This window comes from Calidris pugnax, unplaced genomic scaffold (genome assembly GCF_001431845.1).
Source record: "Calidris pugnax isolate Ruff unplaced genomic scaffold, ASM143184v1 scaffold56, whole genome shotgun sequence".
NCBI classification, from domain to species: Eukaryota; Metazoa; Chordata; class Aves; order Charadriiformes; family Scolopacidae; genus Calidris; species Calidris pugnax.
The window spans coordinates 6,593,229-6,616,218 of record NW_015090839.1 but is presented as its reverse complement, the minus strand read 5'-3'; the positions used below and the strand labels follow the sequence as shown (position 1 = coordinate 6,616,218).

The following is a 22,990-nucleotide window of genomic DNA, read 5'->3' as shown; positions in this document are numbered from 1 at the left end:
TTTTCAGAGTCAACATAATCACAGCATCCCAGTTTTTGACCTGTGTGTTCATTTACAGTTTGCTTATAGCTGCTTCACCGAGATGGAAGTTTGTAGATTACAACATGGTTTTATTGATTTATCAGTAGCAAAATACACTAAGTATACTCAGTAAACTGGATTGGCTAGCTCTTGGGCTTGTATTGTATAATATCAGCTTGTTGTGGAATACTTCAGAACATAATCAGAATGTTGGCATAGTTAACATCAATGGTGTAAAGCAGACTTGCAAAGACTAATATTTAGTAAGACCAATAACACAAACAAATTAGATTTTGAAGTTGTTTGCCCAATAGGAAAAAGCATGCTGACACAGTATTTGTAAGCTTATAGTTAACTATTCCATGACAAATTATTAAATAACTTTGAAAAGCAGATGGAGTGTTCCTTGAAAAACAGCAAGAAAACTTTTTCTCAGACTAGCTTTTTTTATCCAAGACGATAAAATGAGTGTCACAGCAAATAATCATTTACTTTAATATTTTATATCCAAATAAAATAAGTCCATGGCATTTACATTGCCGTTACTAAATAGTATTTGGTTTGTTTGCAAGAGTCATTTATTTGTGGCTTGGCTGAAGGAATAAAAATAAATTTGCGGTTCTTTCTGTTAATACTCATACTGTTTCTTAACATATGCAAAAGATTGAATACTGTAAATGTATGTGCAGAAGCTCAACAAAAAACCCCAGACTTTCTGTAGCTTCTGAATTGCGTATCTTTCAGAGAATTGCTGGAACAGTTCTTTACAGCAACAAATAGAAATAACTGACTAGGCCAACAAGGTATTTAATTTTAAGCAAACTTGAAATAATTTAAGTTTTTCCATTAAAATTAAGCGTACCTTTACTGAAGCAGGGGCTAGTTTTCCAACGAAGAAATTACAGTTCCTGTTTCTAATATAATACTGAGTATTATACTATACTCATGATATATATGAGTATAGTATAATATATATTATATTAATATATATTATTAGTATAGTATAATATATATACTCATATATATTATGAGTATAGTATTATATACTTATAATACTGAGTATTATATTAGAGTATATACTGAGTAATTGATAGCAACATTATTTTGTAGAAAGGCTACATCAATTATGTTTATATGCATGAGATCTATCAACAGCTTTAACTCCATCATTGCCATTATTTTATTGGCAAGATGCTTGACTTCCACATTCTACATTTCTGCTGTATGTGATGTGAGTGTAAGGATATAGATCTAAACACTGAGTTGTTGGAAGGCATAAATCTTTAGAACCAAATTTTATCACTTCAGCTTCACTTTATGGAATTTTTACCCATATAAAGTATCAGAATTCAGCCTTTGAGTGGAAGACATTGCAAGTATTGGAAAGGTGTGTAATAAAATTACTGTATTTAGCACTTTATTCTCTGCCTCATACCATCTCTATCACCTCAATTTTTTATTTGATAAGATAATCATCTAAATTATTTGGTGGAAGTAACAGATGAAAATCTACATCTGATAAAGAAGATATCCTAAGTGGTGAACTCAGCACAAAAGACATTTCACAGATGTCTGATTTTGAACACTGAGAAAATATTTTACTCTGTGCTTTTGAAGAATTCTGTGAATCTTGATGTAAAGCCAAATTTTTATGCTTTCATCAGCAGATATTAAAAGGTCTTTCTCCTACAATAAGTCCTATTCATGTCACCACCAGGCAGAACTGCCACCAGACCTTAGTGTGCAGGCTCACTAGTTCAGAAGAATTAAAGCTGTCCTCAGAATGAGCTGAAGGTCCACTGCTTCTCTCCTGTGTCAGCCTTGCTCAGGAGTTCACTCATCTCCCAGGAGCAGGAGGAAAAGCTCATTCCCAGTTGCATGGCAAGAACATGGAGCAAAACAGCCCCAGAAGGCCAGTGAAAAAAAAATCTCATGTGAATTGTCATGCTAGAATGATGTAGAAGACAGTTGGGGACAGTTGGTCTGCCGGATACTGCAGAAAAGTTACTGAAGCTTAGAAGTGGGAAGGCTTGTTTTTACCTTAATGGCCTTAAATGGCTGATAACTTAGTAAAAAGCCTATGAAGTATTTTAAGGAGCACTACACGTGTAGAAGACACTTTGGTCTGTGATGCTAAGTTTCAAATGGTATTTTTAAAGCCCGTTTTTGTGTGTAAATGAGCAATTAGGTATCTTTTCTGATTTTAACACTGCATAGGGGACCCCATCACAACATCATCATCGTAGACAAGCTTCGTGTTGATAACATGTCTATAATAGATTGTGAACATTAAAAACATTAAGAGGAGGAGAAGGTGTTTTACCCATGGATTTTTTTGTTAGTCTACTACTGAGGGAAAACTGCTCTTATTTTTTCTAGAAATACTTTTCAGAAGTATGACTAAGTGTGAGTTGCCCTGAAACCGGGGTGGGCACCACTGGATCACACTGGGAGGGTGAGGAGTTCACCTACCAGTCTGAGCATGTTACAAAGGACTTACCACAAGTGGGAGCTTAATTAAATGCTTTCCTCTTACATCCAAAACATTTTCCATTGTTACTTGATCTCTCGGTGATATAGAAGACATTCCAGCTTGGGCAATATCCCATCAGTTATGCCAGGAAGGCAAATCTATTGAAATATATCAATCCTATGATTGCTTTTAATGTAAAGTGGAGGGATTGGATGATGGTTTATAGGGAGGAATTTCTCTCCACAAGCTCCAGATTACTCTTAGTCACAAGGGTGGGAGCTGTCTAGAGCCAACAAGTCTGCATCAGGTTTTGTAAAATATTTGTGGAATCAAGAAAAAAGCTCATGTTGTCTTTATTGTTTACAATATCAAGAGGAGTCTGCCACAGTTGTGCTTTGATGGGACGTACTTGGGAAACAGCCGTAGTAGTACCTCAGTATTTGCAATTTTACAAACTCATTGTAAACAAGACTTGACCAGAACATGCCCAAAAGGGGTGGAACTGGCTTGGAATAGGCATCTGAGAGGTTCAGACCTAGCCTTACAAGGAAGGCTTCTTTGAAACATGCAGAAAGGTGCAATGTGATGCTTTCAGACTGCTATTTTTAAAGTTTGGAGTCGCTTAGAAACCCCATACTTTACAGATCCTTAAATGGGTATTATTCTACTCGTCCTTCATTTCATGAGGAATCCTGCTTGTTTGTTTTGGGCAGGTTTGAAATAATATTTGTTTTAGATAATCATTTTTGACATTGCTTTTAAATATTCTGAAGAGGGATTTAGAACAAAACAAAATCCTCTAATAAGTAGGTCCTTTTTCCATCTCCTGAAATACATCTCAGCTAGATATCAAATAAGAGAACTGGCTAGCTTTTACCAGTTGACATGGTCCAGAGCACAGATTGAGAAGCTGAGGGAGATAGGCTCTGTATCCAGCAATTTTAGGCTCTAATTCTGCAGGTATTTGTGCGATACTTTTTCTTTTTTTGTGCATGAGGAATCCAGTTCAGCTCAAGACTCCTTATATATAAAATTGAACAGGAAAAAAGTTTGTGGATCTTTTCAGTTTTCTTGATTGGCTGAGCTTCAGCAAGTCATTTCACTTTTCTGCACACTGTTTTGCCCCATGTAAAGTACACATAATGCAAAATAGACCTGATGCCCGCCTTTTGAACACTTTTCATAAAAGCTCTGGCCATCCCTCCATGTAGTGAGCATTCAAAGCACCGAATAATTGCTTTTCTGAGGTAGTATTGCTCTCAAGAAGAAGGTGGGAAACAGTTCAGAGTAAGGTTGCCTATGATTCATGGCACTCTAATGATACCCAACACCATTACAACGGGCAGGACTCATGTTCATCTGGAGTTGATAGGAAGTAATGTTTTTCCCTCTTCAGATGAATAAATACTGTGACAGAATACTTTCTATAGGGAAGATACATTAGCGTAAGGTAAAACTGCTAGCTTTTTCTAGGCAGATGACAGAGACTTCCAGGAAGTATTGACAAGAAAATCCAGGAGACTCTTGCCTATTCATATCATTCTAGGCAGATGACAGAGACTTCCAGGAAGTCCAGGAGACTCTTGCCTATTCATATCACCACAAAGTTTCTGAAAACCCTGTCACTGTAAGGAGTAGGGTTCGACGTCAAGATTTCTCAAATGTGTGGAAACAGTAACTGTCAGTGCTAAAAGTAATTCAAGCTTATGGAAGGAGGTATATAAATGGTTTTTCTGGCACAAATGGAAGTAGTAAACCACATAAAATTTGCATATAAACTGTTAGACTCAAGCTGGAGTAACAAGGTGAAATTTTGTAATCTGATTAAGTAAACTGATTGGTATCATTTGGCCATCATATGCCAATATATCCTCTATTCCAGTTATTGTTAAATTTTTAACTTTTTAGTATCAGTCACGTGCTCAGATACAAATGGTTCATCCAATAATAAGAGTCCTGCCTGGTCTAGTTGATAAGCATGTTGTAGATCTCAATTTACTGAAATACAGATGAGGTTGTAGCTTAGTGGTTTCAGGGTTTATTTTCCTTTCTCATAAGCTCATTTATTTTAGGCAATCAGTATATGCTGTTCTGAGAAATTATTTGAAAACAAAGGAGCAACACCTTTCAGAAGGTGGCATTAAATCCAGCATAGATGCAAAGTCCTGATCCTGTATTATCCTGTACTGTGTAACAATCTACATCAATGTAAAGTAGGGTGAAATGCTGTCAGAATAGACCAACTGTGTTTACCACTCACTTTTCCTGCTGCTAGTGATGGCACAAGGTGAATAGTAATGGTGAGCTAGCTCATAATCTTCCAAACAGAAGGTGAAGAGCAAACAATTTGACAAGATTAGTTATTGTGGACCACAGATAAAGGCTTAATATTTTAGCCAAGGCCTGTGTAAGCCAGGTTTATTTTGAAATATGTCTGCTGTCAGGAGCCCAACTGGCTGTATTTACTTCTAAGTTTAATCATATACAGAATTACTCTTTTGGGTTGAGAAGACGCTGAAAGGGATTTAATAGGAATGCTTGTTTTGTGACAGCGCTTTTCAGAGGCAGAATGGTTTGCCCTGCCAAATTTAAGGCCTGTAAGTTTAATGGAACATACTTTTTGGAGTGACATTACAAACAGTGTTGGGCAGGCAGGAATTGGCGGCGGTGCCTGGAGTGATTAGATTCAACACTGTGGTCTACCACGGTTTAGAGCTCGCTGATGCTGCTAAATCAGTCTCTAAGACTTGTGTTTTAAGACCAGAAAGGACCATTAATACCGGTCAGTCCAGCCACCTGTCTAACACAGGGCACTGAATTTTACTCAGTAATTCCTGCATCAGGTTCAAAACCACTGCTGAGCTCCAGGGTTGTCATTTCGAAAGACACTCGGTCTCTGTGCCAAAAGGTGCAGAGGGAACTTTGTTAAGTAGAGAGAGGCAGACTGGTGCATCTGAACCACATGTAGTCTTTGCCACTATGATGATTTATGAAGGAATTGCTACAGACTGGTGTATTAAAGTTAAATAGAATCAGCAATGTTTTTTGGTGACTCAGTCAAAAATTATTATTGTTCAAAAGGCAGGCTTTTGAGGTGGAAAAAGTAATACCTGAATTGAAGAATAATAATAATTAAAGATTCACTGAACCACCCAGATGTAAGAGTGTGATGCCTCTGTAGCGTGGTAGATGGGCCACTCACTGCAAGGTCATACCCTTACATTCCAGGCTTTGATATAGTGAATATTTAAGCGTTTTATTCAATTGGATCAGCCTCAACATTTGAAATTGAGAACAAGCCACCCAAGCACCCGGTGTTACAGCAGTGCTGTTCCCTTGAGAGGGAAGCAGCTGGAGTCCAGTTGCCCCATACAGATAATCGAAGTGAACCAGTTTCCTCCATACTCTTGAGGAAATGATCCTATCCAAGTGATTGGTTTCTCAGTGAGACTGGTATCGCGGCAGCCTCTCTTCTCTGTGTCATATTTTTCCTTGACTTTTACAGAAAGCGCCTAAAAACGAGTACTCCATTAAGGATTCAATGAAATATATCCAAGAGGAAGAGTGAAGGAAAGGAAAGGAAAAGGAAAGGAAAGGAAAAGAAAAGGAAAGGAAAGGAAAAGAAAAGGAAAGGAAAGGAAAAGAAAAGGAAAGGAAAGGAAAAGAAAAGGAAAGGAAAGGAAAAGAAAAGGAAAGGAAAGGAAAAGAAAAGGAAAGGAAAGGAAAAGAAAAGGAAAGGAAAGGAAAAGAAAAGGAAAGGAAAGGAAAAGAAAAGGAAAGGAAAGGAAAAGAAAAGGAAAGGAAAGGAAAAGAAAAGGAAAGGAAAGGAAAAGAAAAGGAAAGGAAAGGAAAAGAAAAGGAAAGGAAAGGAAAAGAAAAGGAAAGGAAAGGAAAAGAAAAGGAAAGGAAAGGAAAAGAAAAGGAAAGGAAAGGAAAAGAAAAGGAAAGGAAAGGAAAAGAAAAGGAAAGGAAAGGAAAAGAAAAGGAAAGGAAAGGAAAAGAAAAGGAAAGGAAAGGATTTTTTTTTATTCTGAGGTGAAATTAAGTTAATTTGTTTGTATGACCACTCACCTAAGAGTCAGATATTCACTGAGCTCTACTGCTAAACTGCTTGTAATGCTCTTGTCCAATGCATTTTATTTACCTAATATATTTTCAAATGCTTGGTTTCTAAAGGGAATTAGTATAGCAAAACACATTCCACAAGAAGCCAGAAATCATGCAAGTAAGGCCATCTTCATAGCCTGACCCTAATCTTATCTACTGGAAAGATAACCAAGGGTTATAGTTTAGGTTTATAAGCCTTTATATAGCATTTCAAAATCCAGCAGGGTTTTGTTTTTATCACTTAACTCCTCCATCTGCAGGTAGAAGCTATTGTTTTTGGCTAGTCCATATATTGCTTTGCAGATTAGGACATAGGCTACTTGAAGGATACCCTTTTCTTTTAATTGGGTATCCATTTTGGCTATTTCTGGGGCATGATGCCCTGGAATATCACTCTGTGACTGTATAACTGTCATATTCAGAACTTGTAGATAAAGGCCACTGCTGTCCTTTGGGGTGAGTTCCTTGGCCAGAGATGGAGCAGTGCTGGAGGATGTACTAATCTTTATGGAGTTGCAGATTTTACGATCCCAAGCTGCAGTTTAGAGCTAGACTTCTTCAACAGAATACGTGAAAGAGGAGAGCAAGCCAAAAATGTGCATAAGAACCATCACTAGAGACCAGTATGTAACATTTTTGCAACTATATGTCCAGCTTCTGGGCTCCTGGAACAAACTTCTGTCAGCAAGGATTTTAAGTCTGCTTTATGGAGACTGATTCTAAAACTAAAATGATTTATACTAAGGGAATAAAGATGTGTAAGCCTTTGCTAAAAATCAAAGCAGAATGTCAGACATTTCAGGAGCTACATAGGAACACCCCATATAGCAGCATACACTCCATACAAGCATTTTGTCAGATGCATGTGTAGGTGATAAAAGAACACAATTTGAAATAACTGGAGGAGGAGTTGAGAATGGTTGAGAAGTTGTCTTGGGGAAGACACACCTAGCAATGCTTTTGTTTAGGTAGTGTTTCTCTGAAGGTGAGGACCTTGTTAGGCTTAGCAACACTTTTAAAAGTACATATTCGAGCTGTTAATATCATAGCAGCAAGCCCTTCAAGGAATTTTTTTTATTTATGTACTTAAACACATATTCACCTGATTAATTCCAAATTTGTATTGAGGAAGAATTAAGCCACTGCAATTCAGGACTCTTCACAATGGTGCGTCTTTTTCTAGCTTAAAAATAATGATGGACCAGATATCCCTTTCCTAATTTGTGGAGTTTTTTTATTTTTCTATGTCATAGAAGCACTGAGATGAGCATTAAAGAAGTAGGTAGCTTGGATAAAGAATATTTCTAGTTCTCGTCTTTGTGCTTTTCATGGATGCAGATTATATCTATCCCAAAAAACACAGGACTGACTTTGGGTATGCGCGAGTCAGCATAAATAAAACCAAAGTTGCACCTATCCATCTGAATACATAGTTTATTTCTGTATTTTATATTCCATTTTGTGGTTATTTTGCATGCACACATACAGTACTTGTGTAGAGAATTCTGAAGTGGCATTTGCTAACAGAATTTACTTGTTAAGGGACAAATTTTCTGGAATTGTTTAAGTACCAGAAAATAACGAAGGTCACCTACTGGCATTTTCCAAAACCTCTAAGCAAGAAACTGGAATCTGTGAGAATGAGGACTGAGACCTTAAGAGACTTTGTTGAACTTTCCTAAACTTGTCTGTCCTTGCGCATTTGAACCTTCAGCCCTGCAACTGAGTTGCCCACCATATCTTTCTTCTGTCTGACTTAAAACACCAGCTGAAATACTTTCTTCTTGAATGACTTATTTGGTTGCTTCGTGAAATGCAAATTCAGTGACTGTCTTACATCTCAGGAGAAGATAGTGTCGTATTGCACATTTAATTTGTACTATGAGGACTGTTTCCTTCACAAGCAAAAAGACAAAGGTCATTTGTTAAATCTGTGTCTCAGTATACAGTCAAACATAGTCAGTATTGCTTTCAGTTAAGTAAAATACAGTGAGATTATAGTGGCAGATACATCATGATTGCACAAAGTAATAAAAGTTGCTTTCTCCAGGTCAGTGTCTTCCAGATTTTGAATAAAACTCTGCAAACACTGAGACTTTTATGGTAGTTCCCAACACCTCCCATTCATCTGTTTAGATATTTAAATTAACTTTGGTCTTGAAGTAGAAGACTATTCCTTCAGTTTACCACAGATTAAAATGCTCAAGCTCCAAAAGCAGCTGCCTGGAGCGTCCCACCGGGCTGGGTACAGAGCCTTATCGACAAGGGGCAATCCTGCCACCCTCACCCCTTGCAGGTAGTACCTCATTAACACAATCAGCCTTGTTAGCTGCCTTTTATTACTCACAAAGGAAAATGTTGCTTAGTGTGAGTCGGGATGGCAGAGTTGGGCCCTTGGTGAACAAAGAGTCCAGGATTATCGTTCCGAAAAGCCCCCTGAGGCCTGTATCAAGAGTTATTAACCACTGATTCAGCCCATAGCTTTATTTTGCAGGCTTAAGTGGGATTTCAGTGGTATATTGGGTCTTGTGTCTGTGTAGGGGTGAATTTTGCCCTCTGTTATTTTATCTTATAAATAGCTGTTACAGTTTCTCTTTTACATTATTGTTTAAATCTCTTTCAAAGGTATGATTTCTTAATCCCCTGCTGCTTTTTTTTTTCTTTCTTCTAATAAAGAGTAAATAAATTTGCAAATCCACACATGACTGAAACAAAAGGCAAATAAGCCCTGCACGGTTTGTGTTTGGTGCGGGATACCTCATTTTGATGATTTCAGTCATCATTCGTTTGAAAAGCAGAAGCTATGATTGTTAAGCCTCATTATTTTCAATGAAGCCTGACAGTTTCAAGGTTAAACAGAAGACAGCTACTTTCATCCCAGTGGTATTTCTCTTCAAACATGGGCAGCTCTTCGCTAACTTGTCTGCTCTGGTGTGCAGTGTCATTGCTTGGTCACAGAGTGGTGCACATCTAAGCCCAGTTGCAGGACAGTGTGTAAGCACTGACCTCCAACCAGTGTCTCCCCAGATGAAACCTCAGTTGTTGAAGTCATTTTTCCCCCGCTTGCATAAGCCACTCAGTGTTTCTTTTTATCTGAGCAGTGATTTACATAAACCGTGATCTCAGATTTTAATTTTTTTCTGCTGTCGCCCAGAAAACAATTTGCAGCCCAAACCTTGTTTGTCCTGACAATTGGAAACGTTTCTCCTGTGCTTAATGCCTCTGAAGCGCACTAGAGATGGTGCTAATGTGAGAGAGAGAGAGAGAGAGACCTCCCGTGATAGTTAAAGTGGCTGAGAAAACTGCAATGCTTCTGAACATACGCGCTGTTAAAAGTGGGGACTGACCTGCCATTGCCTTCTGAAATTGTTCATGGACTAACAACTGATTTAACAAGGAAAGTTCTCAGTAAGAGAGGCTGAGGAAGCAATGACCTATCAGTAACTGAGTTAAAACCCTTAGAACGCAGAAAACATTGGTTTATTCACTGTGAAAAAACAAACAAATAACTTGTGAAAGCCCTGACTTCATACTTGCACATACTACCTCCATAAAGATGAAGTACAGTAGACACATGTTACAAAGCAAAAAAAAAAAAAAACAACCACTAGTTGGTTAAAAAGGAAAAATGATACATGAAAAACTGTAGAGGGGGGAGTAGAAATACAGTAGTTTTTCACCTGTGCTTTCACTCGTTTAGAGTCCCTGTGAAACATCTAGAACCAGCTGAACTTTCCACATACATTTCCTGGTGTCTGCTAATTACATTAGGGTGGTGAATTCTTAATCTCGTTTCAGGAATTAAGTCACCTGGTGAGTACAATGAAAGGTGTAACTTCATGGTGCTTGGTGGTTCCTGGAAAACAAGAGTGTTTCAATACGTACCATGTGCGTTAGTCATGACTTGTGGCAATAAATCCAAGATGTGTTAACTAGTTTTCCTGCACTGAAATTACTAATGCATCCATGAGATAAAATGAATTTTGCAGTTTTGATAAAGCTGTGTTATTTTTATTTCCTGTCTGCATTCCTGATGCTGTATAATATATTAAAAAAAAACCAACCCTTTTCAGATAAGACAAAATGGTCAACTTTGCAACAGTGAATACAGCTATTTGAACCTGCAACTCTTTTTATTAATTATAGAAGCTGTGTGTATAATATGCTGGACATGGTCCTAAAAGTGTTCTACTAAGCACAGTGTCTGCTTTTATATAGCTAGTTTATTTGTGGGAGAGCATTCATTGAAGGATTCCATAAAATATAGAAAAAATTGAAGAAATAGTTTCAATTCATGATTACTAGAGTGCTGAAGATAAATCTGTGCAAATGGAAAACCCTGAACACTTTGCATTTGTCTATCTACTTTAACAGAAGAGAACAAATTTAGCCAGTGAGATTCTGGGCATGCTTATAACCTGTGCCATAAAACTAAGAGAGGATTAGGCAGCTCTCTGTCCTACTTATTTAGACTGTTATTTTTTCTGTAATTGTGTTGCTGCAATAATCATACAGGCCACCTTCAAGATATCATCATCCACATCCTCAGAAATTTGTTTTGTTGAGTATTTTGAAAAAGTTTTTGACATAAAATACGTGGTGATTTAGGTATAAATTTATAAACTGGTCAATAAAAGGGTGTTTTTAAGGGGAAACAACAGCTAAGTGTTACATTTAACAAGAGCTGTGGACCACTCATATTTTTTAAAGTGCAAGGATTGAATGTGCTACTTACACTGAAGTGTGTATGTGCCACAGAATTGCTGCACAGGGTTTTGTGTTAATGCCTTACGGGGACCTCAGATACTACAAAAGCAAAGTGCGTTGATATGTATCACTGGCTGCAAATGGATTGCGTTGTAGGTTAAAAACTTTTCCGTAAGTTGTCTGCATTTTCCCTTAATGTCTGTCTTTTACAGTAGTGCTTTGTTTCTGAGCGTGACCACCACCAGGACAGCTTGGTTCAGTGCAAACACTGTCTCTTTCAGCCAGAACATTCCTAACGTTAGCTTCCTTTTTTTTTTTTCTCTCCTCTCCCTCTCCCCTGCCCCCTCTCAGGTTGGAAAGACTGGTGGACGTCCTGAGGAAGAAGGTTGGAGCAGGGACCATTAGGACCGTGATCTGATTGAAAGCTCTAGTCTAAGGAAGCATTCACATCTGGTGACCAGGCTGCTTCATTCAGCACTGTGTAAACACTAAAGCCTTAACTTAGCAAACAGTTGTTAGAAGTGGGACACTCCAGCGACATTCCAAGCTGAGATAAAATCAAATCATAAATGTTTAACTACTTTGCTGCTGAGTTCTGTGATTTGTTGAAATGTTTCACTGCAAACATATATTTGTTTTTAAGCAGATGCATTGTGGCACTGTGTACTGTGAAAAATGATGTAAATGCTTATTTTAACAGTCTGTCCTCTCGATGTTTCTAGACTATAGTCTGCTGCAAGGCACAGCTTGATCATGTTTTCAAATACTGCAGGCTTCAGGTGCAAAATCCTGCAAAGCAGTTTCAAAATTTAAATCCCTTTTGTTATTTGTGAGACTGCAAACAGCCCGGTATTTGTATGTTAAATATATTAATTGATAAAGTAGGTTCACAGTCAAGAAATATCTCTGGCTAGTATACTGAAGATTTTTTCCTCGTTACTCATAGCCCATTGAATTGCAGCTAGTGACTGTGGCTACATCTAAGCCACATGTATACATGTATAGCTTTATACAATGGTTGAATAGCTACTGCTGGTACATGACATTTTCAGCTTAGCTTAAAAAGAAATGTACAGTTAGGTTTCACTAGAGGTACAGCTTCATAAATTGCAACATGAAAGCCTTGTGACATTGTACAGTATCTCAGACAGTGGGGAAGGTTTCCTGTATTGTTTTTAGTCACTCTTTTCTCATTTCCAGTGAGGGAAAATCACTCAAATATTCAGAAACCACCCTATAGATTCACCTTTTCAGTGTAAGGTGGGTCCATCAACCCTTTCTTACAAGACTTTTTACCTGCTCCTTCTAGACCTCTGATTGCTCTGCAGTGCAGGAGTACCATCCAGGTTGGGTTGAGGCCAGACTGCCACCTCTCTGCTTTGTGTACTCCTGAAGTGCCCTGGGACTGAACTCAAGGGCTGAAGGATAGACTCCTACAGGGAGGGGAGAAACTGAGGGCTGAGGAGGAAAATTTGGGGTACACAGGCATTATAGACCTTTTTTCCATGTCTCTTGCAATTTTACGTATTTGGCATCCTTCCCCCACCATCTTTTTTCCAGAGAGAACCCCTAGTCTCTTGTAAAGAAGTTGTCTTGTGTTTTTAATTGGCCTTGTCATGCTAATCTATTTCTTTTCCAGCTCTGCTGTGTTTTTACTGAGATACAACCAGATTTGTGCCTGGTATTCAAGGTACAGACAAATTGTGACTTTAACAGTTGTCATAATGATGTTGTCTCTTTTATTCTCTATGCTATTTGTAATCATGTTTAGCATTGGATTTGCTTTATGACAGATGATTTCTTGGAATTAATATTTCTATAATAATACTAACAATTCTAGATCTCATTCCTCAGTTACAATATTCAGCTCAAAGTTCATTGTATGGTGTATGGAGACAGAACTGTTTTCTGAATGCGTAACTTTGCATTTATGGGTCATTTGCTGTTTTTGTGTGCGTTCCCTGGTGACCATGAGCTCCTATTCCATCTCTTCTCACTATTCATCTTTACTACTCAGGGTAGCATAGTATCATTGGTATCTCCATGCTGAATGTGGTGATATGAAATAGCATTATCTCCAAATTAACCCCCTTTCCAAGGTGATTTAGTTAAATTGAACAACAGGGGCTCTGGGGTAAAGACATCTGTAGGACAATAAGGTAACTTTCCTTCACTGTGAAAATGATACATTTATTCTTACCCATTGTTTTAATCTAACTTTTAACTACTTATTTTTCTATGTAGAGATCTTCCCTCTTACTCCTTGGCAGCTTTGATGAGGAAACTTGTTTGCTACTTTGAAAATGCAAGTTTACTAAATCAGGGCTTGTTTTCCATGCGTGAATGGGCTAAGTTCCTCTTTCCCCTAGGAGTATCGAGAAGTCCTCACCTTGCCCCAAATCTTTCCACCTCTGAGCAAATAATCTTGTAAGTGCAGGCTTCATACAGCAAGACTGTTTGACCTCCATCCTCTTGTGTCAGCTGGCTTTTTTTAGGAAAGTAAGATTGCTCTGGCAAAAGCAATCTAGTGGGCTTAATGTCAGATATATCTGATTGTGGGTAATACTTGATTCAGTAAAATTAGGTGATGATTTTGCTTCATAATTTTCCTTTTGACACATTGTACCTAAGTGAAAAAATATTTTCTGACTCTGTCTTATGTCTTGTACCAAACAGCCTGAAATTCAGTGAGCTTTTTAGTTAGGAGCTTTTAACATGCTGTAGATAAATTGCTTTGAATCATAATTAAAATAGGTGTTGATTTTTAAAATTCAGCTAGAAATGTTTGTCTTCTTTGAGAGGGACCTTGGGAAATTTACTGTGCTGAGAGGTGACGATTTGGAAACGGTTGGGTTCTCGCTCTTCCTTGCGAACAACCTGGTGTGTGGTCTTTGGCAAATCCCTTAGTGACGGCCATAAAAGGTATGCAGCCCCTGAAGAGGTGCCTGGGCTCCTCGGGGGAGTTTGCAAAAGCATCTGTGTGGCTAACGTCAAAACGCTGTCGCTTCTTCACCAGTTGAAGTAAACAGCAAAAGCCACATAGGTCCAGTAGTGGCCTTTAGTGGCCCTTGGGTGAATTTCTAGCCCCATCGAACCCAATCTGAGTTTTGCCTTTCAGTGTAACAAGGGCAGGAATTCAGGTCTGGCATGTAGAAACGAGCGATAACGATAACAAGGGTTAAATGGCTTTTATCATGTAGTTTATTCATTGAGAACTGATTGATGTCCATGCAGAGCTCTGAAGGTGAAAATAAGCTTGCCCCTATATAGCAGACAAATGTAATTGTCACTTCTGTCCTAATTTATGAGAGAAGGATGAGGTTGCATCCGATTATGTACCAGGAGTAGCAATTCATTTGCCTCCCGATGGAACAGCAGTTCATGATGAAAGGTGGTTCACCACAGGCAACGCTTATGGTGACAGTTGTAATTACTGGTCAAATTAGTGTCCCTGCTGTCTTGAAGAGCACCGAGATACTCAGAAACGTCCTTCCCCTGTGAGATTCTGGGTTTTTCTCTTGATGATCCTGCAGCACGTTATGCACGGGGAACGATTTCTGGTATATGCCAGGGTAAAATATGTAAATAGCATCGTGTTGGCTCGGGATAAGAGCGTTATTAATGCTTTTCAGCACTGTAATTATATTCATAGTAAGCCTTCCCTAAGCCCTCACTAATTAACAATATTGTGACAAATCAACTTTAACAGAAAAGAACTGTGGACCTTTAGTCATTTAGTACTGTTTTTCATTCAGCCCACAGCCCAAAATTGGTAGCACGTTTTCTGTACTAGTGTTGGAAAAACTGCTGATATTTGAAAAGTTCAGAGCCAGCTCAGTCTTGTTAGTGGAATCCTGTAGATGAAGTCAGTTTGATTCCTCTTTAAATATATACACAGGAAAGTAAGATTCATTAGTTAATCATTATTGTAGGGGAATATTAAAACTGCTTTTATAAATAAACCATCATATTGAAATAGTTTAGTAATGTCAATATGTTGTCAAAGGCACATTTCTTTATTTATTTATTCCAAATCACGGGATATTTTACAATATACCTTAATTTTCAAATTAAATGGCTTTATAAATATTCTTATCAGGTGATGAATATTTGTAACATCTTTAATCCACATACACAGATGAACTTGCTATCTAAATGTCAGGATTTCTCTGCGCCTTTATTTTCTTCATTTAGAATAATTCCAGATGAAGGCTGTTAGGTTTGTTGGGTTTTTTTCTTTTTAATTTGTACCCCAGAAGATTTTCCTCCCGTGCAAGAATAAGCCATGTGGCAAATAAAATCACTGACCGGCTGTTTCTCTGATACTGCGCTTGCTATGATCGCAGCATTACACGTACTGACTCTTATGACTGTACCATTTCACATCAGCTCTGCAGAACTGGACTTTCTCTGTTTGTTCTTCTCATGCATTGGTAAATAAAATGTATTCACAAGTCCAAAAAACCAAAGTGGTGTTCTCGTATTAGGTTGATTATAAGTCAGCTGTTGAGCTTCAGTGGTCTAAACATTTCATTCTTCAGTTTTGTTGGGAGCACACGTGTTCTAGGAGGCTTTTAAACAAATACTTGAAATGGTTGAAAGATTTACATTGCCAGTGCCTGGCTAAATATGTAGTCTTTAGAAAAGACATGGTTTATTTTGGCACCATTTGAAAAACTCAAATATTTTAAACATTTGTTAAGTTCGAGCTTGCACATTTGAACTAAAAGTTTGCATTCCAAAATTGCATCTCCAGTTACCTGTCTCTCTCTCTTTTGTATTTTATAATCCCTTTATTAAAATAGCCTTTGCAAAAGGAGTTGGATTTGGGGGTTGTGTGGTTTGGTGTTTTGTTGGGGTTTTTTTGTTAATTGTAAAATATTCATTAACTTAATCAATTTTAAGGTAGCATTTACCTGGCAACTCTCTTCAGCTAAACAACAGAAATGCGTCTCCAGAAGTGTTTTCAGAATTCAGGGCTTCATGTTGGTGGCCAAGACTTGGTTGTAAAATTAATCAAATACAGGAATAGAGGCCAGATCCTGCAGTGATTTATTCTTAGCCATCCTATGTACTGTGATGAGTAAGTACTAACCCTGATGGTGAGTGCAGGGCCAGGCAATAAAGAAAGCAGGTTGAAAAGGTGTAGTGAGCTGATAAACTAGAATAGCTCAAGGAAAAGGAAAAGCTACCTTTCAACTGTGAAAGGAGTTGGTTTTATTTTCCCTCCTGTGGCAGAATGGGGGGAGGCAGGGGCAATGTTTCATCTAATTTTTTATTAAAAAATAAATAAATAAAATCACTTTTTATTTTCTCATAAGTTTTCACCTGAAACTTGTGCTGAAACTTAAAAAATTGAGAATGTATAGATTGAAACCACATATTTTGTTTAAAGCCTACAAGAACACCCATTCAACAAGTCCTGGAGCACACCGTTACAACCGTGCACGTGCTTTGGTGTGTTGCCCAGCCAGCTGCCAGCTGCAAAGGGTCACACTCCTTTCTGAGAAACCGTCATCAGGAGGAGTTTGGCATGTTTCCTCCATGGTTACCTTGGGCCAAAGGTCCAAACAGTGTCACATTCACAGAAGTTCATCATTATTTGAATGGCTTCTGAACACGATAGAAAAAGATCCATTGTCATATGATAAAACAGTGATATACCTGATAGAATTGGTCACAACGACTTCCCAGTGGCTGTGCTAAAGCAAGATTATGATAAATCTTGTAGAATGGAACCATTATGTGAATTTATGATGCTTAATACTCGTGAATGCGCACACTGTATTTCATATAAAATTGAAACACGTAATGGTTTCCCAAATAATTCAAAGGATGGAAATGACAGTGTATTTGTTCATGAGCCAAACTTATAAAAGCAAAAAAAGAAAATGAAAATATTAAGATGCAAAAATTACTCTAATTCATTGTTTGAAGACTCAGGACTTTGTTCATTAGTATTTGACTTCCACCGAGGTTGTGCTACTATTTCACAAGTTTTGTGATCAAAGAGGTAAACTGTTTTCAAAAATCTGTCTATGAGAAATAAGGTTATAGATATCATATATAGATACTAACCTATAGATATCAGTTTAGAAGCTGAAATTTTGCTTGGAAGCAAGATTTCAAATATCTGTAAGTAAGAATCAGCTTTTCAAAAAATTAATTAATTTCTTCACTTGGATATTTAGCTTATTCAGAGAACATACTCAACTCAGATGTGGCCTCTGTGAAAGCATGCTACACTAGAAATAAAATAACAAACAGTAGGAAGTCTCCATCAGCACATGCTCATAGCACTAATATAATCCTGTTCTGTGTTTTAACATGCTATATAAAAGTTTCTTCCACTTTATATAGGGAAAATTTTCTCTCTCACCCCTAACATTCTACCAATGCATGGAGAACATCAATATTACAGATGATGGTTACTAAATGTTACCAGTAGAGTTAAGCAAGAGAGGGAGAAGCACAAATAGATAAAGATTAGGTATGTGATCAGCTATGGCATTTGTCATATCAGTTGTTTTAAAATGGCAGTGGCAGAAAATTAAATGCTTCAAGCTATGGCTGCAGTATGGCAAACCCATTCTACTGCTCAACAATATTTTCACTGGTGGGGATGCTACCCTCATCCACAGTCCATTTCTAATTAACAGTTACCTATTTTGATCACTGTATAGTCAATATGAAAATCAGCAGTGTCCCCTCTACTTTTCATAGGTTGAGCAATGGAAATGGCAGTTGTCCTATCACTAAAACTTTCTCGGTATAAATATGACACAAAAAGTTGTGATATCAAAATAGTAAATACTGAATTATATTTAATAGGATCTGATCCCTTTTACAATTTTCATCAATAAATTTCAACACACATTTAAAAGGAAAATGAATAACAATAGTACTTTATCCCCAAACTGATAAAAGAAATACCCAATGGAGCATTTGACTGTATGTTGTCTCTGGAGCTGGTTACATCTTCCCAGGAGAATCAACAAAACTGAAGCTTATTGTTCTAACATCTTTTATTTTTTCATCTTGTCAGTAGCAGCTTTGCAGAAGGGAGAGGGTTTCCCTCGGAGACAAAGGAGAACCTGTGGAGTTTCAGGGCATCCAAAGATACAGGGGTGACACTGTGAAAGTGAGTAGATTTCTAGGGGATCTGTCGTAGGGAATGGGGCTCAGAAAGGTAAGTGTGGTCTTGGAGACCGACCGTTCCCCACAGGGGATATTACCCTGGGGGGCAGCTGCATTGTGTGCAGTAACTGAGGTTCAGCAGCAGCACGATGCAGGCTGACTCTATGACCCATGTTCCCCTTTCTTCTCCCCCCTTCCCTAGGGTACAGGATTCCTTACCTGGTGTACACAGGTGCACTGCCAAGGTAGAGGTGCTCCCCTGGACCTTCAGATCATATGACTGCTTAGACACAGACATCTGCTGTGCTGAGGTAAGTTCTTCCTTAGTTCAACAGCTTCCCATAAAAGCCAGTCCAATAAATATTGATCAAGCCAGCTGTGGCCAACAGGGGTGGTACTGCATGTGCTGGTGAGCCAAGTAGGGAAGGAGAGACCAAGACAGAAAGGGAGAAAGGAACGGTGGAGGGTGACCATGCTTTGCAGATCCTTGTGGGGTCTTGAGATATCACCTGTCTATGGGGTCTCAGCAGACAGGGAACGACTGGCCTCTGTGTCCACAGAGGATTGGAAGCAAGTTTTTAGTACCATTCCCACCCTGGAAAACAACTAACACCTGTCCATGCCTGAAGTCACCTCTGTTTTATTCAGGCAATCAAATCTAAGCCTAAGCCATTTACAAAATCCGGTTGTTTGAGTACATTCAGTGTTTCTGCCCATCCTTGCTAGAGTAGCACATCACAGGCACATGAACCAGGGCTGTGCCCAAATGATGGCTGCATCTCTGCACATCTAGATTACTAGGTCAGGCATTGTCAGAAGAAGAAGATCCTTGGAGCAAAAAGATGACGTGAAGCATCCCACGGCCAACTTCTGTGCATTTGGGCCTAGCTCCATGCTGGCCCTTGGGCTGCGCTGCCTGGTAGCGGGCCATGGAAACACATCTCAGTATCATTTCTGTGGTATCCTGAGTGCACTGAGACTGCCTGGGAATGTGAACCAAAGCACAGAAAGTGGAGCCAGCAGGGAGAGTGGTTTTTAAAGCACACCCCCCAGCACAAACCAAAACACAACAGGGGGTGCATCCTGGGTGAAATCTGCCTCAGGAATTTGCTCTTTGGAGGCATCTGTTTTGCACAGGGCAGGGCTCGCTCTGCTGGACTGTGATTCCCCACTCTGACCCAAAGACTCTGACCCCACTCTGTCCCACTGAACATGGGACTAACTGCACCCATTTACAGTACTTTTGGGACTAGAATTTGCTCTCCTCCTCAGACCCTGAAGTGAAGAAGCAAGGACAAAGATGTACAAACTCACCCTGGGTTGTGTTAAGCAAAGGTTTGACTAAGGGTTGTGCTGCTGATGTGTAGGAATATCTGTGGAGAGTGAGAGGGATTGCTCTTAACTGCACAACTACAGCATCAAACATCTACAACTGCTGCGGCGTGCGCTGGAGTGAAGGCCAGAAGGCTTCATAGTTTTGCTCTTCTTAGATCGCATAATGGAGAAACTCAGCTCAATTGCTTTTCAAGAAGCTAAATGCCCTGCTTCCTCCACATTTTGCTTGTCTGCTCATGATAACTTTATTTCCCCAGAGCTCTAACAGTCACTAGAGAGAGACTCTTATAAATCTGAACTGCCTGTGCCTAAAGAAAATACACTTTCATCAGTGTGTGTTTTTGTGAAATCCCACAGGACTGTTCTCAACAGTCCTATATAGCAAATCCACAACTGCCCCTTGTTGCTATCCACCCTGAATTTCAGTAATGGTGTTATCCTTGTAATTTTCCAGTCATTGAAATCTGGTCTGCAAATGACAAACATTACACGTTATGAGGTGTTTCATCCAGAACTTCACCCTTGCACAGCTTCATTTCCTGTAGAGCCGACCCTTTGTTATCAGGTGACCTGCTACCTACTGTCTCATTAAAAGTCATATTATTTTTTTTTCAGTGCCATTGATATTTTATCTTCCTAGGGCTCTCCTGAAACCACCTGCTGCAGGTGTCTATGTGCTGTGACTACAGCTTTCCACTAGTAGTAAAACGAACCGAGGTCTGGCAGGCTGAACCACATATTACCCTCCTGACCCAGGATGTGTAGGAGATATACCACCACCTGCCATAGGCATGTCCTGTTCCCTCCTTCCACCCCACCCCCTGGCTTGCAAAACCTGTAAATTGTCTTTAGTTCCTATTCAGTTACTATTTTACCTAAGCGATTCATATACAATATGTGTATCTAGCTAGATACCACGTCAATTTACAGTGATTAGAATACGTGCATAAAATATAGTTCAACCCAAAGCAAAATGTTTTCTTGGCTTGAAAAGCTATTGTGCATTATAAAGGTGAGAAACCCTGTAGAATGGTTCAATATATAAAACCAACATGGCAGGCTTCTCCTTCTTGATTTATTGTTGCTTTTCTGGTGCACTCACCCTACAAAAGCTGGATACCAACCAGAACTACATTAATTCCAGCACCCCTTGGTCTGTTGACCTCCCCTAAAGCAGGTCCCAGGCCTTCAGGTGGAACTACAGATGTGTGGGGAATTACAAATCCCTGGCTAAGGACTCCACAGAGAATTAACTGCTCTTATTGAACTTGTTTTCTACTCAACTTCAAACCAGGTCTTATTAAACTGCTTTTTCCGGAGAACTAAAAGAGCAATTTACTATCCCAATTCTTCCCTATTTTGATAGTCAGGGACGGTGAATAGATTACCGTATACAATCTTCTCTTGGATAAACTGAACAGGGTGAGTTTCTGATATCACTTATCAGGCATTGCTCAGAGAGTAAGGCATTTCTAATTCTTGGGCATGCAGATGCTTGAATTGGCCACAACACTCCTGTTCTGCTCTCAGACATGGTCTATATGGAGCTGATCTCTCCCTGCCCTTGCTGTGTACTTTCCTGATTCCAAGGACCGTGCTCATTCTCTAAGGCACAGCATCACCCCGGAACCTCATGCTTGGTGTCAGTCCTGGAGTCAGAGTAGGTGTATTTGTGATCCATTGCTCCCTAAAATTTTCTAGAAGTGGAAGAGACAAGACAGAAGCTAAATTGAGGCAGAAAACAATGAAGAAAGAGTAAGCTGAAAGAAAGATGGTAAAATAGAGTTAGGAAGCTCATGTCAGCGAACCCAGCTTCATTAATACTGATGCCTGTGTCATGTATTTTTCTTGCTGGACCGTGAATCTTCACCAATATGGAAAGATATAGGTCCCTGACATAACCTGAAAGTCAAAAGAGCTGAAGCCAGGTAAATGTCTAGTAAGGCTGCTACAGGAAAAAAAAAAAAAAAAAGGCAAAGTGATTGTGTAGTTAATCTTGTTGGCTTTGTTGTGTTCCATGGTGATTTTAATTACACTGTAATTTGAGCCAAGTTAAAGGATGGTAAGAATAGTGGCTGGGTAGAGAACCCTTCTTTCGCTATCAAAATTATTACCATACTTGTGTTGTACAAAGTGGTGTATAAGATTAGCAATACCAGTATTCTTTTGCTTTTGGTAAACATATATAACACAAAGTATAAAAGCAATTTATGTTGTGTTAGAACATGAAAGAAATTTAAAACATCACTTCTACTGTCTATATAAGCTTGTATCCGTCCATAAACCTCCTGCTACATTTTACAAGGTAGATCAATAAATTGTATGTTCTAGCTATGCTCTACCCAGCCTCCTGGAAAAAAAAAAAAAAAAAAAGGCAAAGTGATTGTGTAGTTAATCTTGTTGGCTTTGTTGTGTTCCATGGTGATTTTAATTACACTGTAATTTGAGCCAAGTTAAAGGATGGTAAGAATAGTGGCTGGGTAGAGGTTAGTGAAATGTGAATGGAAAAAAGTGATTTTGGGGGCAGATCTGATGGGCAGGAATATTGCTCCATTCCCGGGGAGGGGGCGAGGCAGTTCTTGGCATGAGCCTGACAGGGAGCAGTGCCAAGAGGCGGGCATGGCCAGCGGCAAGGGATGACAACCACTGAGTAGGAAGAGTGATACTGCATTGACCATGAAAAGGGGGTTGAGAAACACTGCACGGATGCTGGTTAAGAGGGAGCAGTCCAAAAGCAGGACTCAAAGACGCAAGGAAGGTTATCACAAGAACAGAAGTGCAGAGCTGAATGCTGAGCGTCTGGCCTCCTGGGAATACATTTCAGAAAATCTCTGTACTTTGAATTTACTTGAGTTTTGCCCCACCTGACACCAGGGTCTGCCTCTCACAGCTAAAGGTATCCAGCTGGTAGCAGCTTTCAGGTCTATCAGTAACAGCTGCATTCAATTATCAACTATGGCAGTGATGGACCCTAATTTATTACTCTTTGATTAATCAATGCTGTCAAAGCTGTGTGCTCTGCACCACTTGAAAGAAATGTTATTTAGGTGGACTGGTGCAGAGCGTCAGTAGTTTTTGAGCAAAGTATTTCTAGGAATGTTAACATTTACATCAAAATACACTTATCACAACTACCTTGGACTGTAAAGCCATGTAAGATGCATGAAGTGATCGCTTCTCGAGTCCATGCTGCAGCCTTCTTATGGTAAT

The 22,990-nt window shown here is 39.0% G+C and overlaps 1 protein-coding gene across 1 annotated transcript in view; it reads left to right on the top strand.

Moving 5' to 3' along the window:
* MIPOL1 (mirror-image polydactyly 1) overlaps nt 1–16,127 on the top strand; it is a 189,183-nt gene extending 173,056 nt beyond the window's left edge. The window contains exon 13 of the mRNA XM_014942052.1: nt 11,660–16,127. Coding sequence (XP_014797538.1) covers nt 11,660–11,726 — 67 coding nt within the window. The 3' untranslated portion in view covers nt 11,727–16,127. The remainder of the gene's footprint in view (nt 1–11,659) is intronic.
* Nucleotides 16,128–22,990: the final 6,863 nt, after the last annotated feature.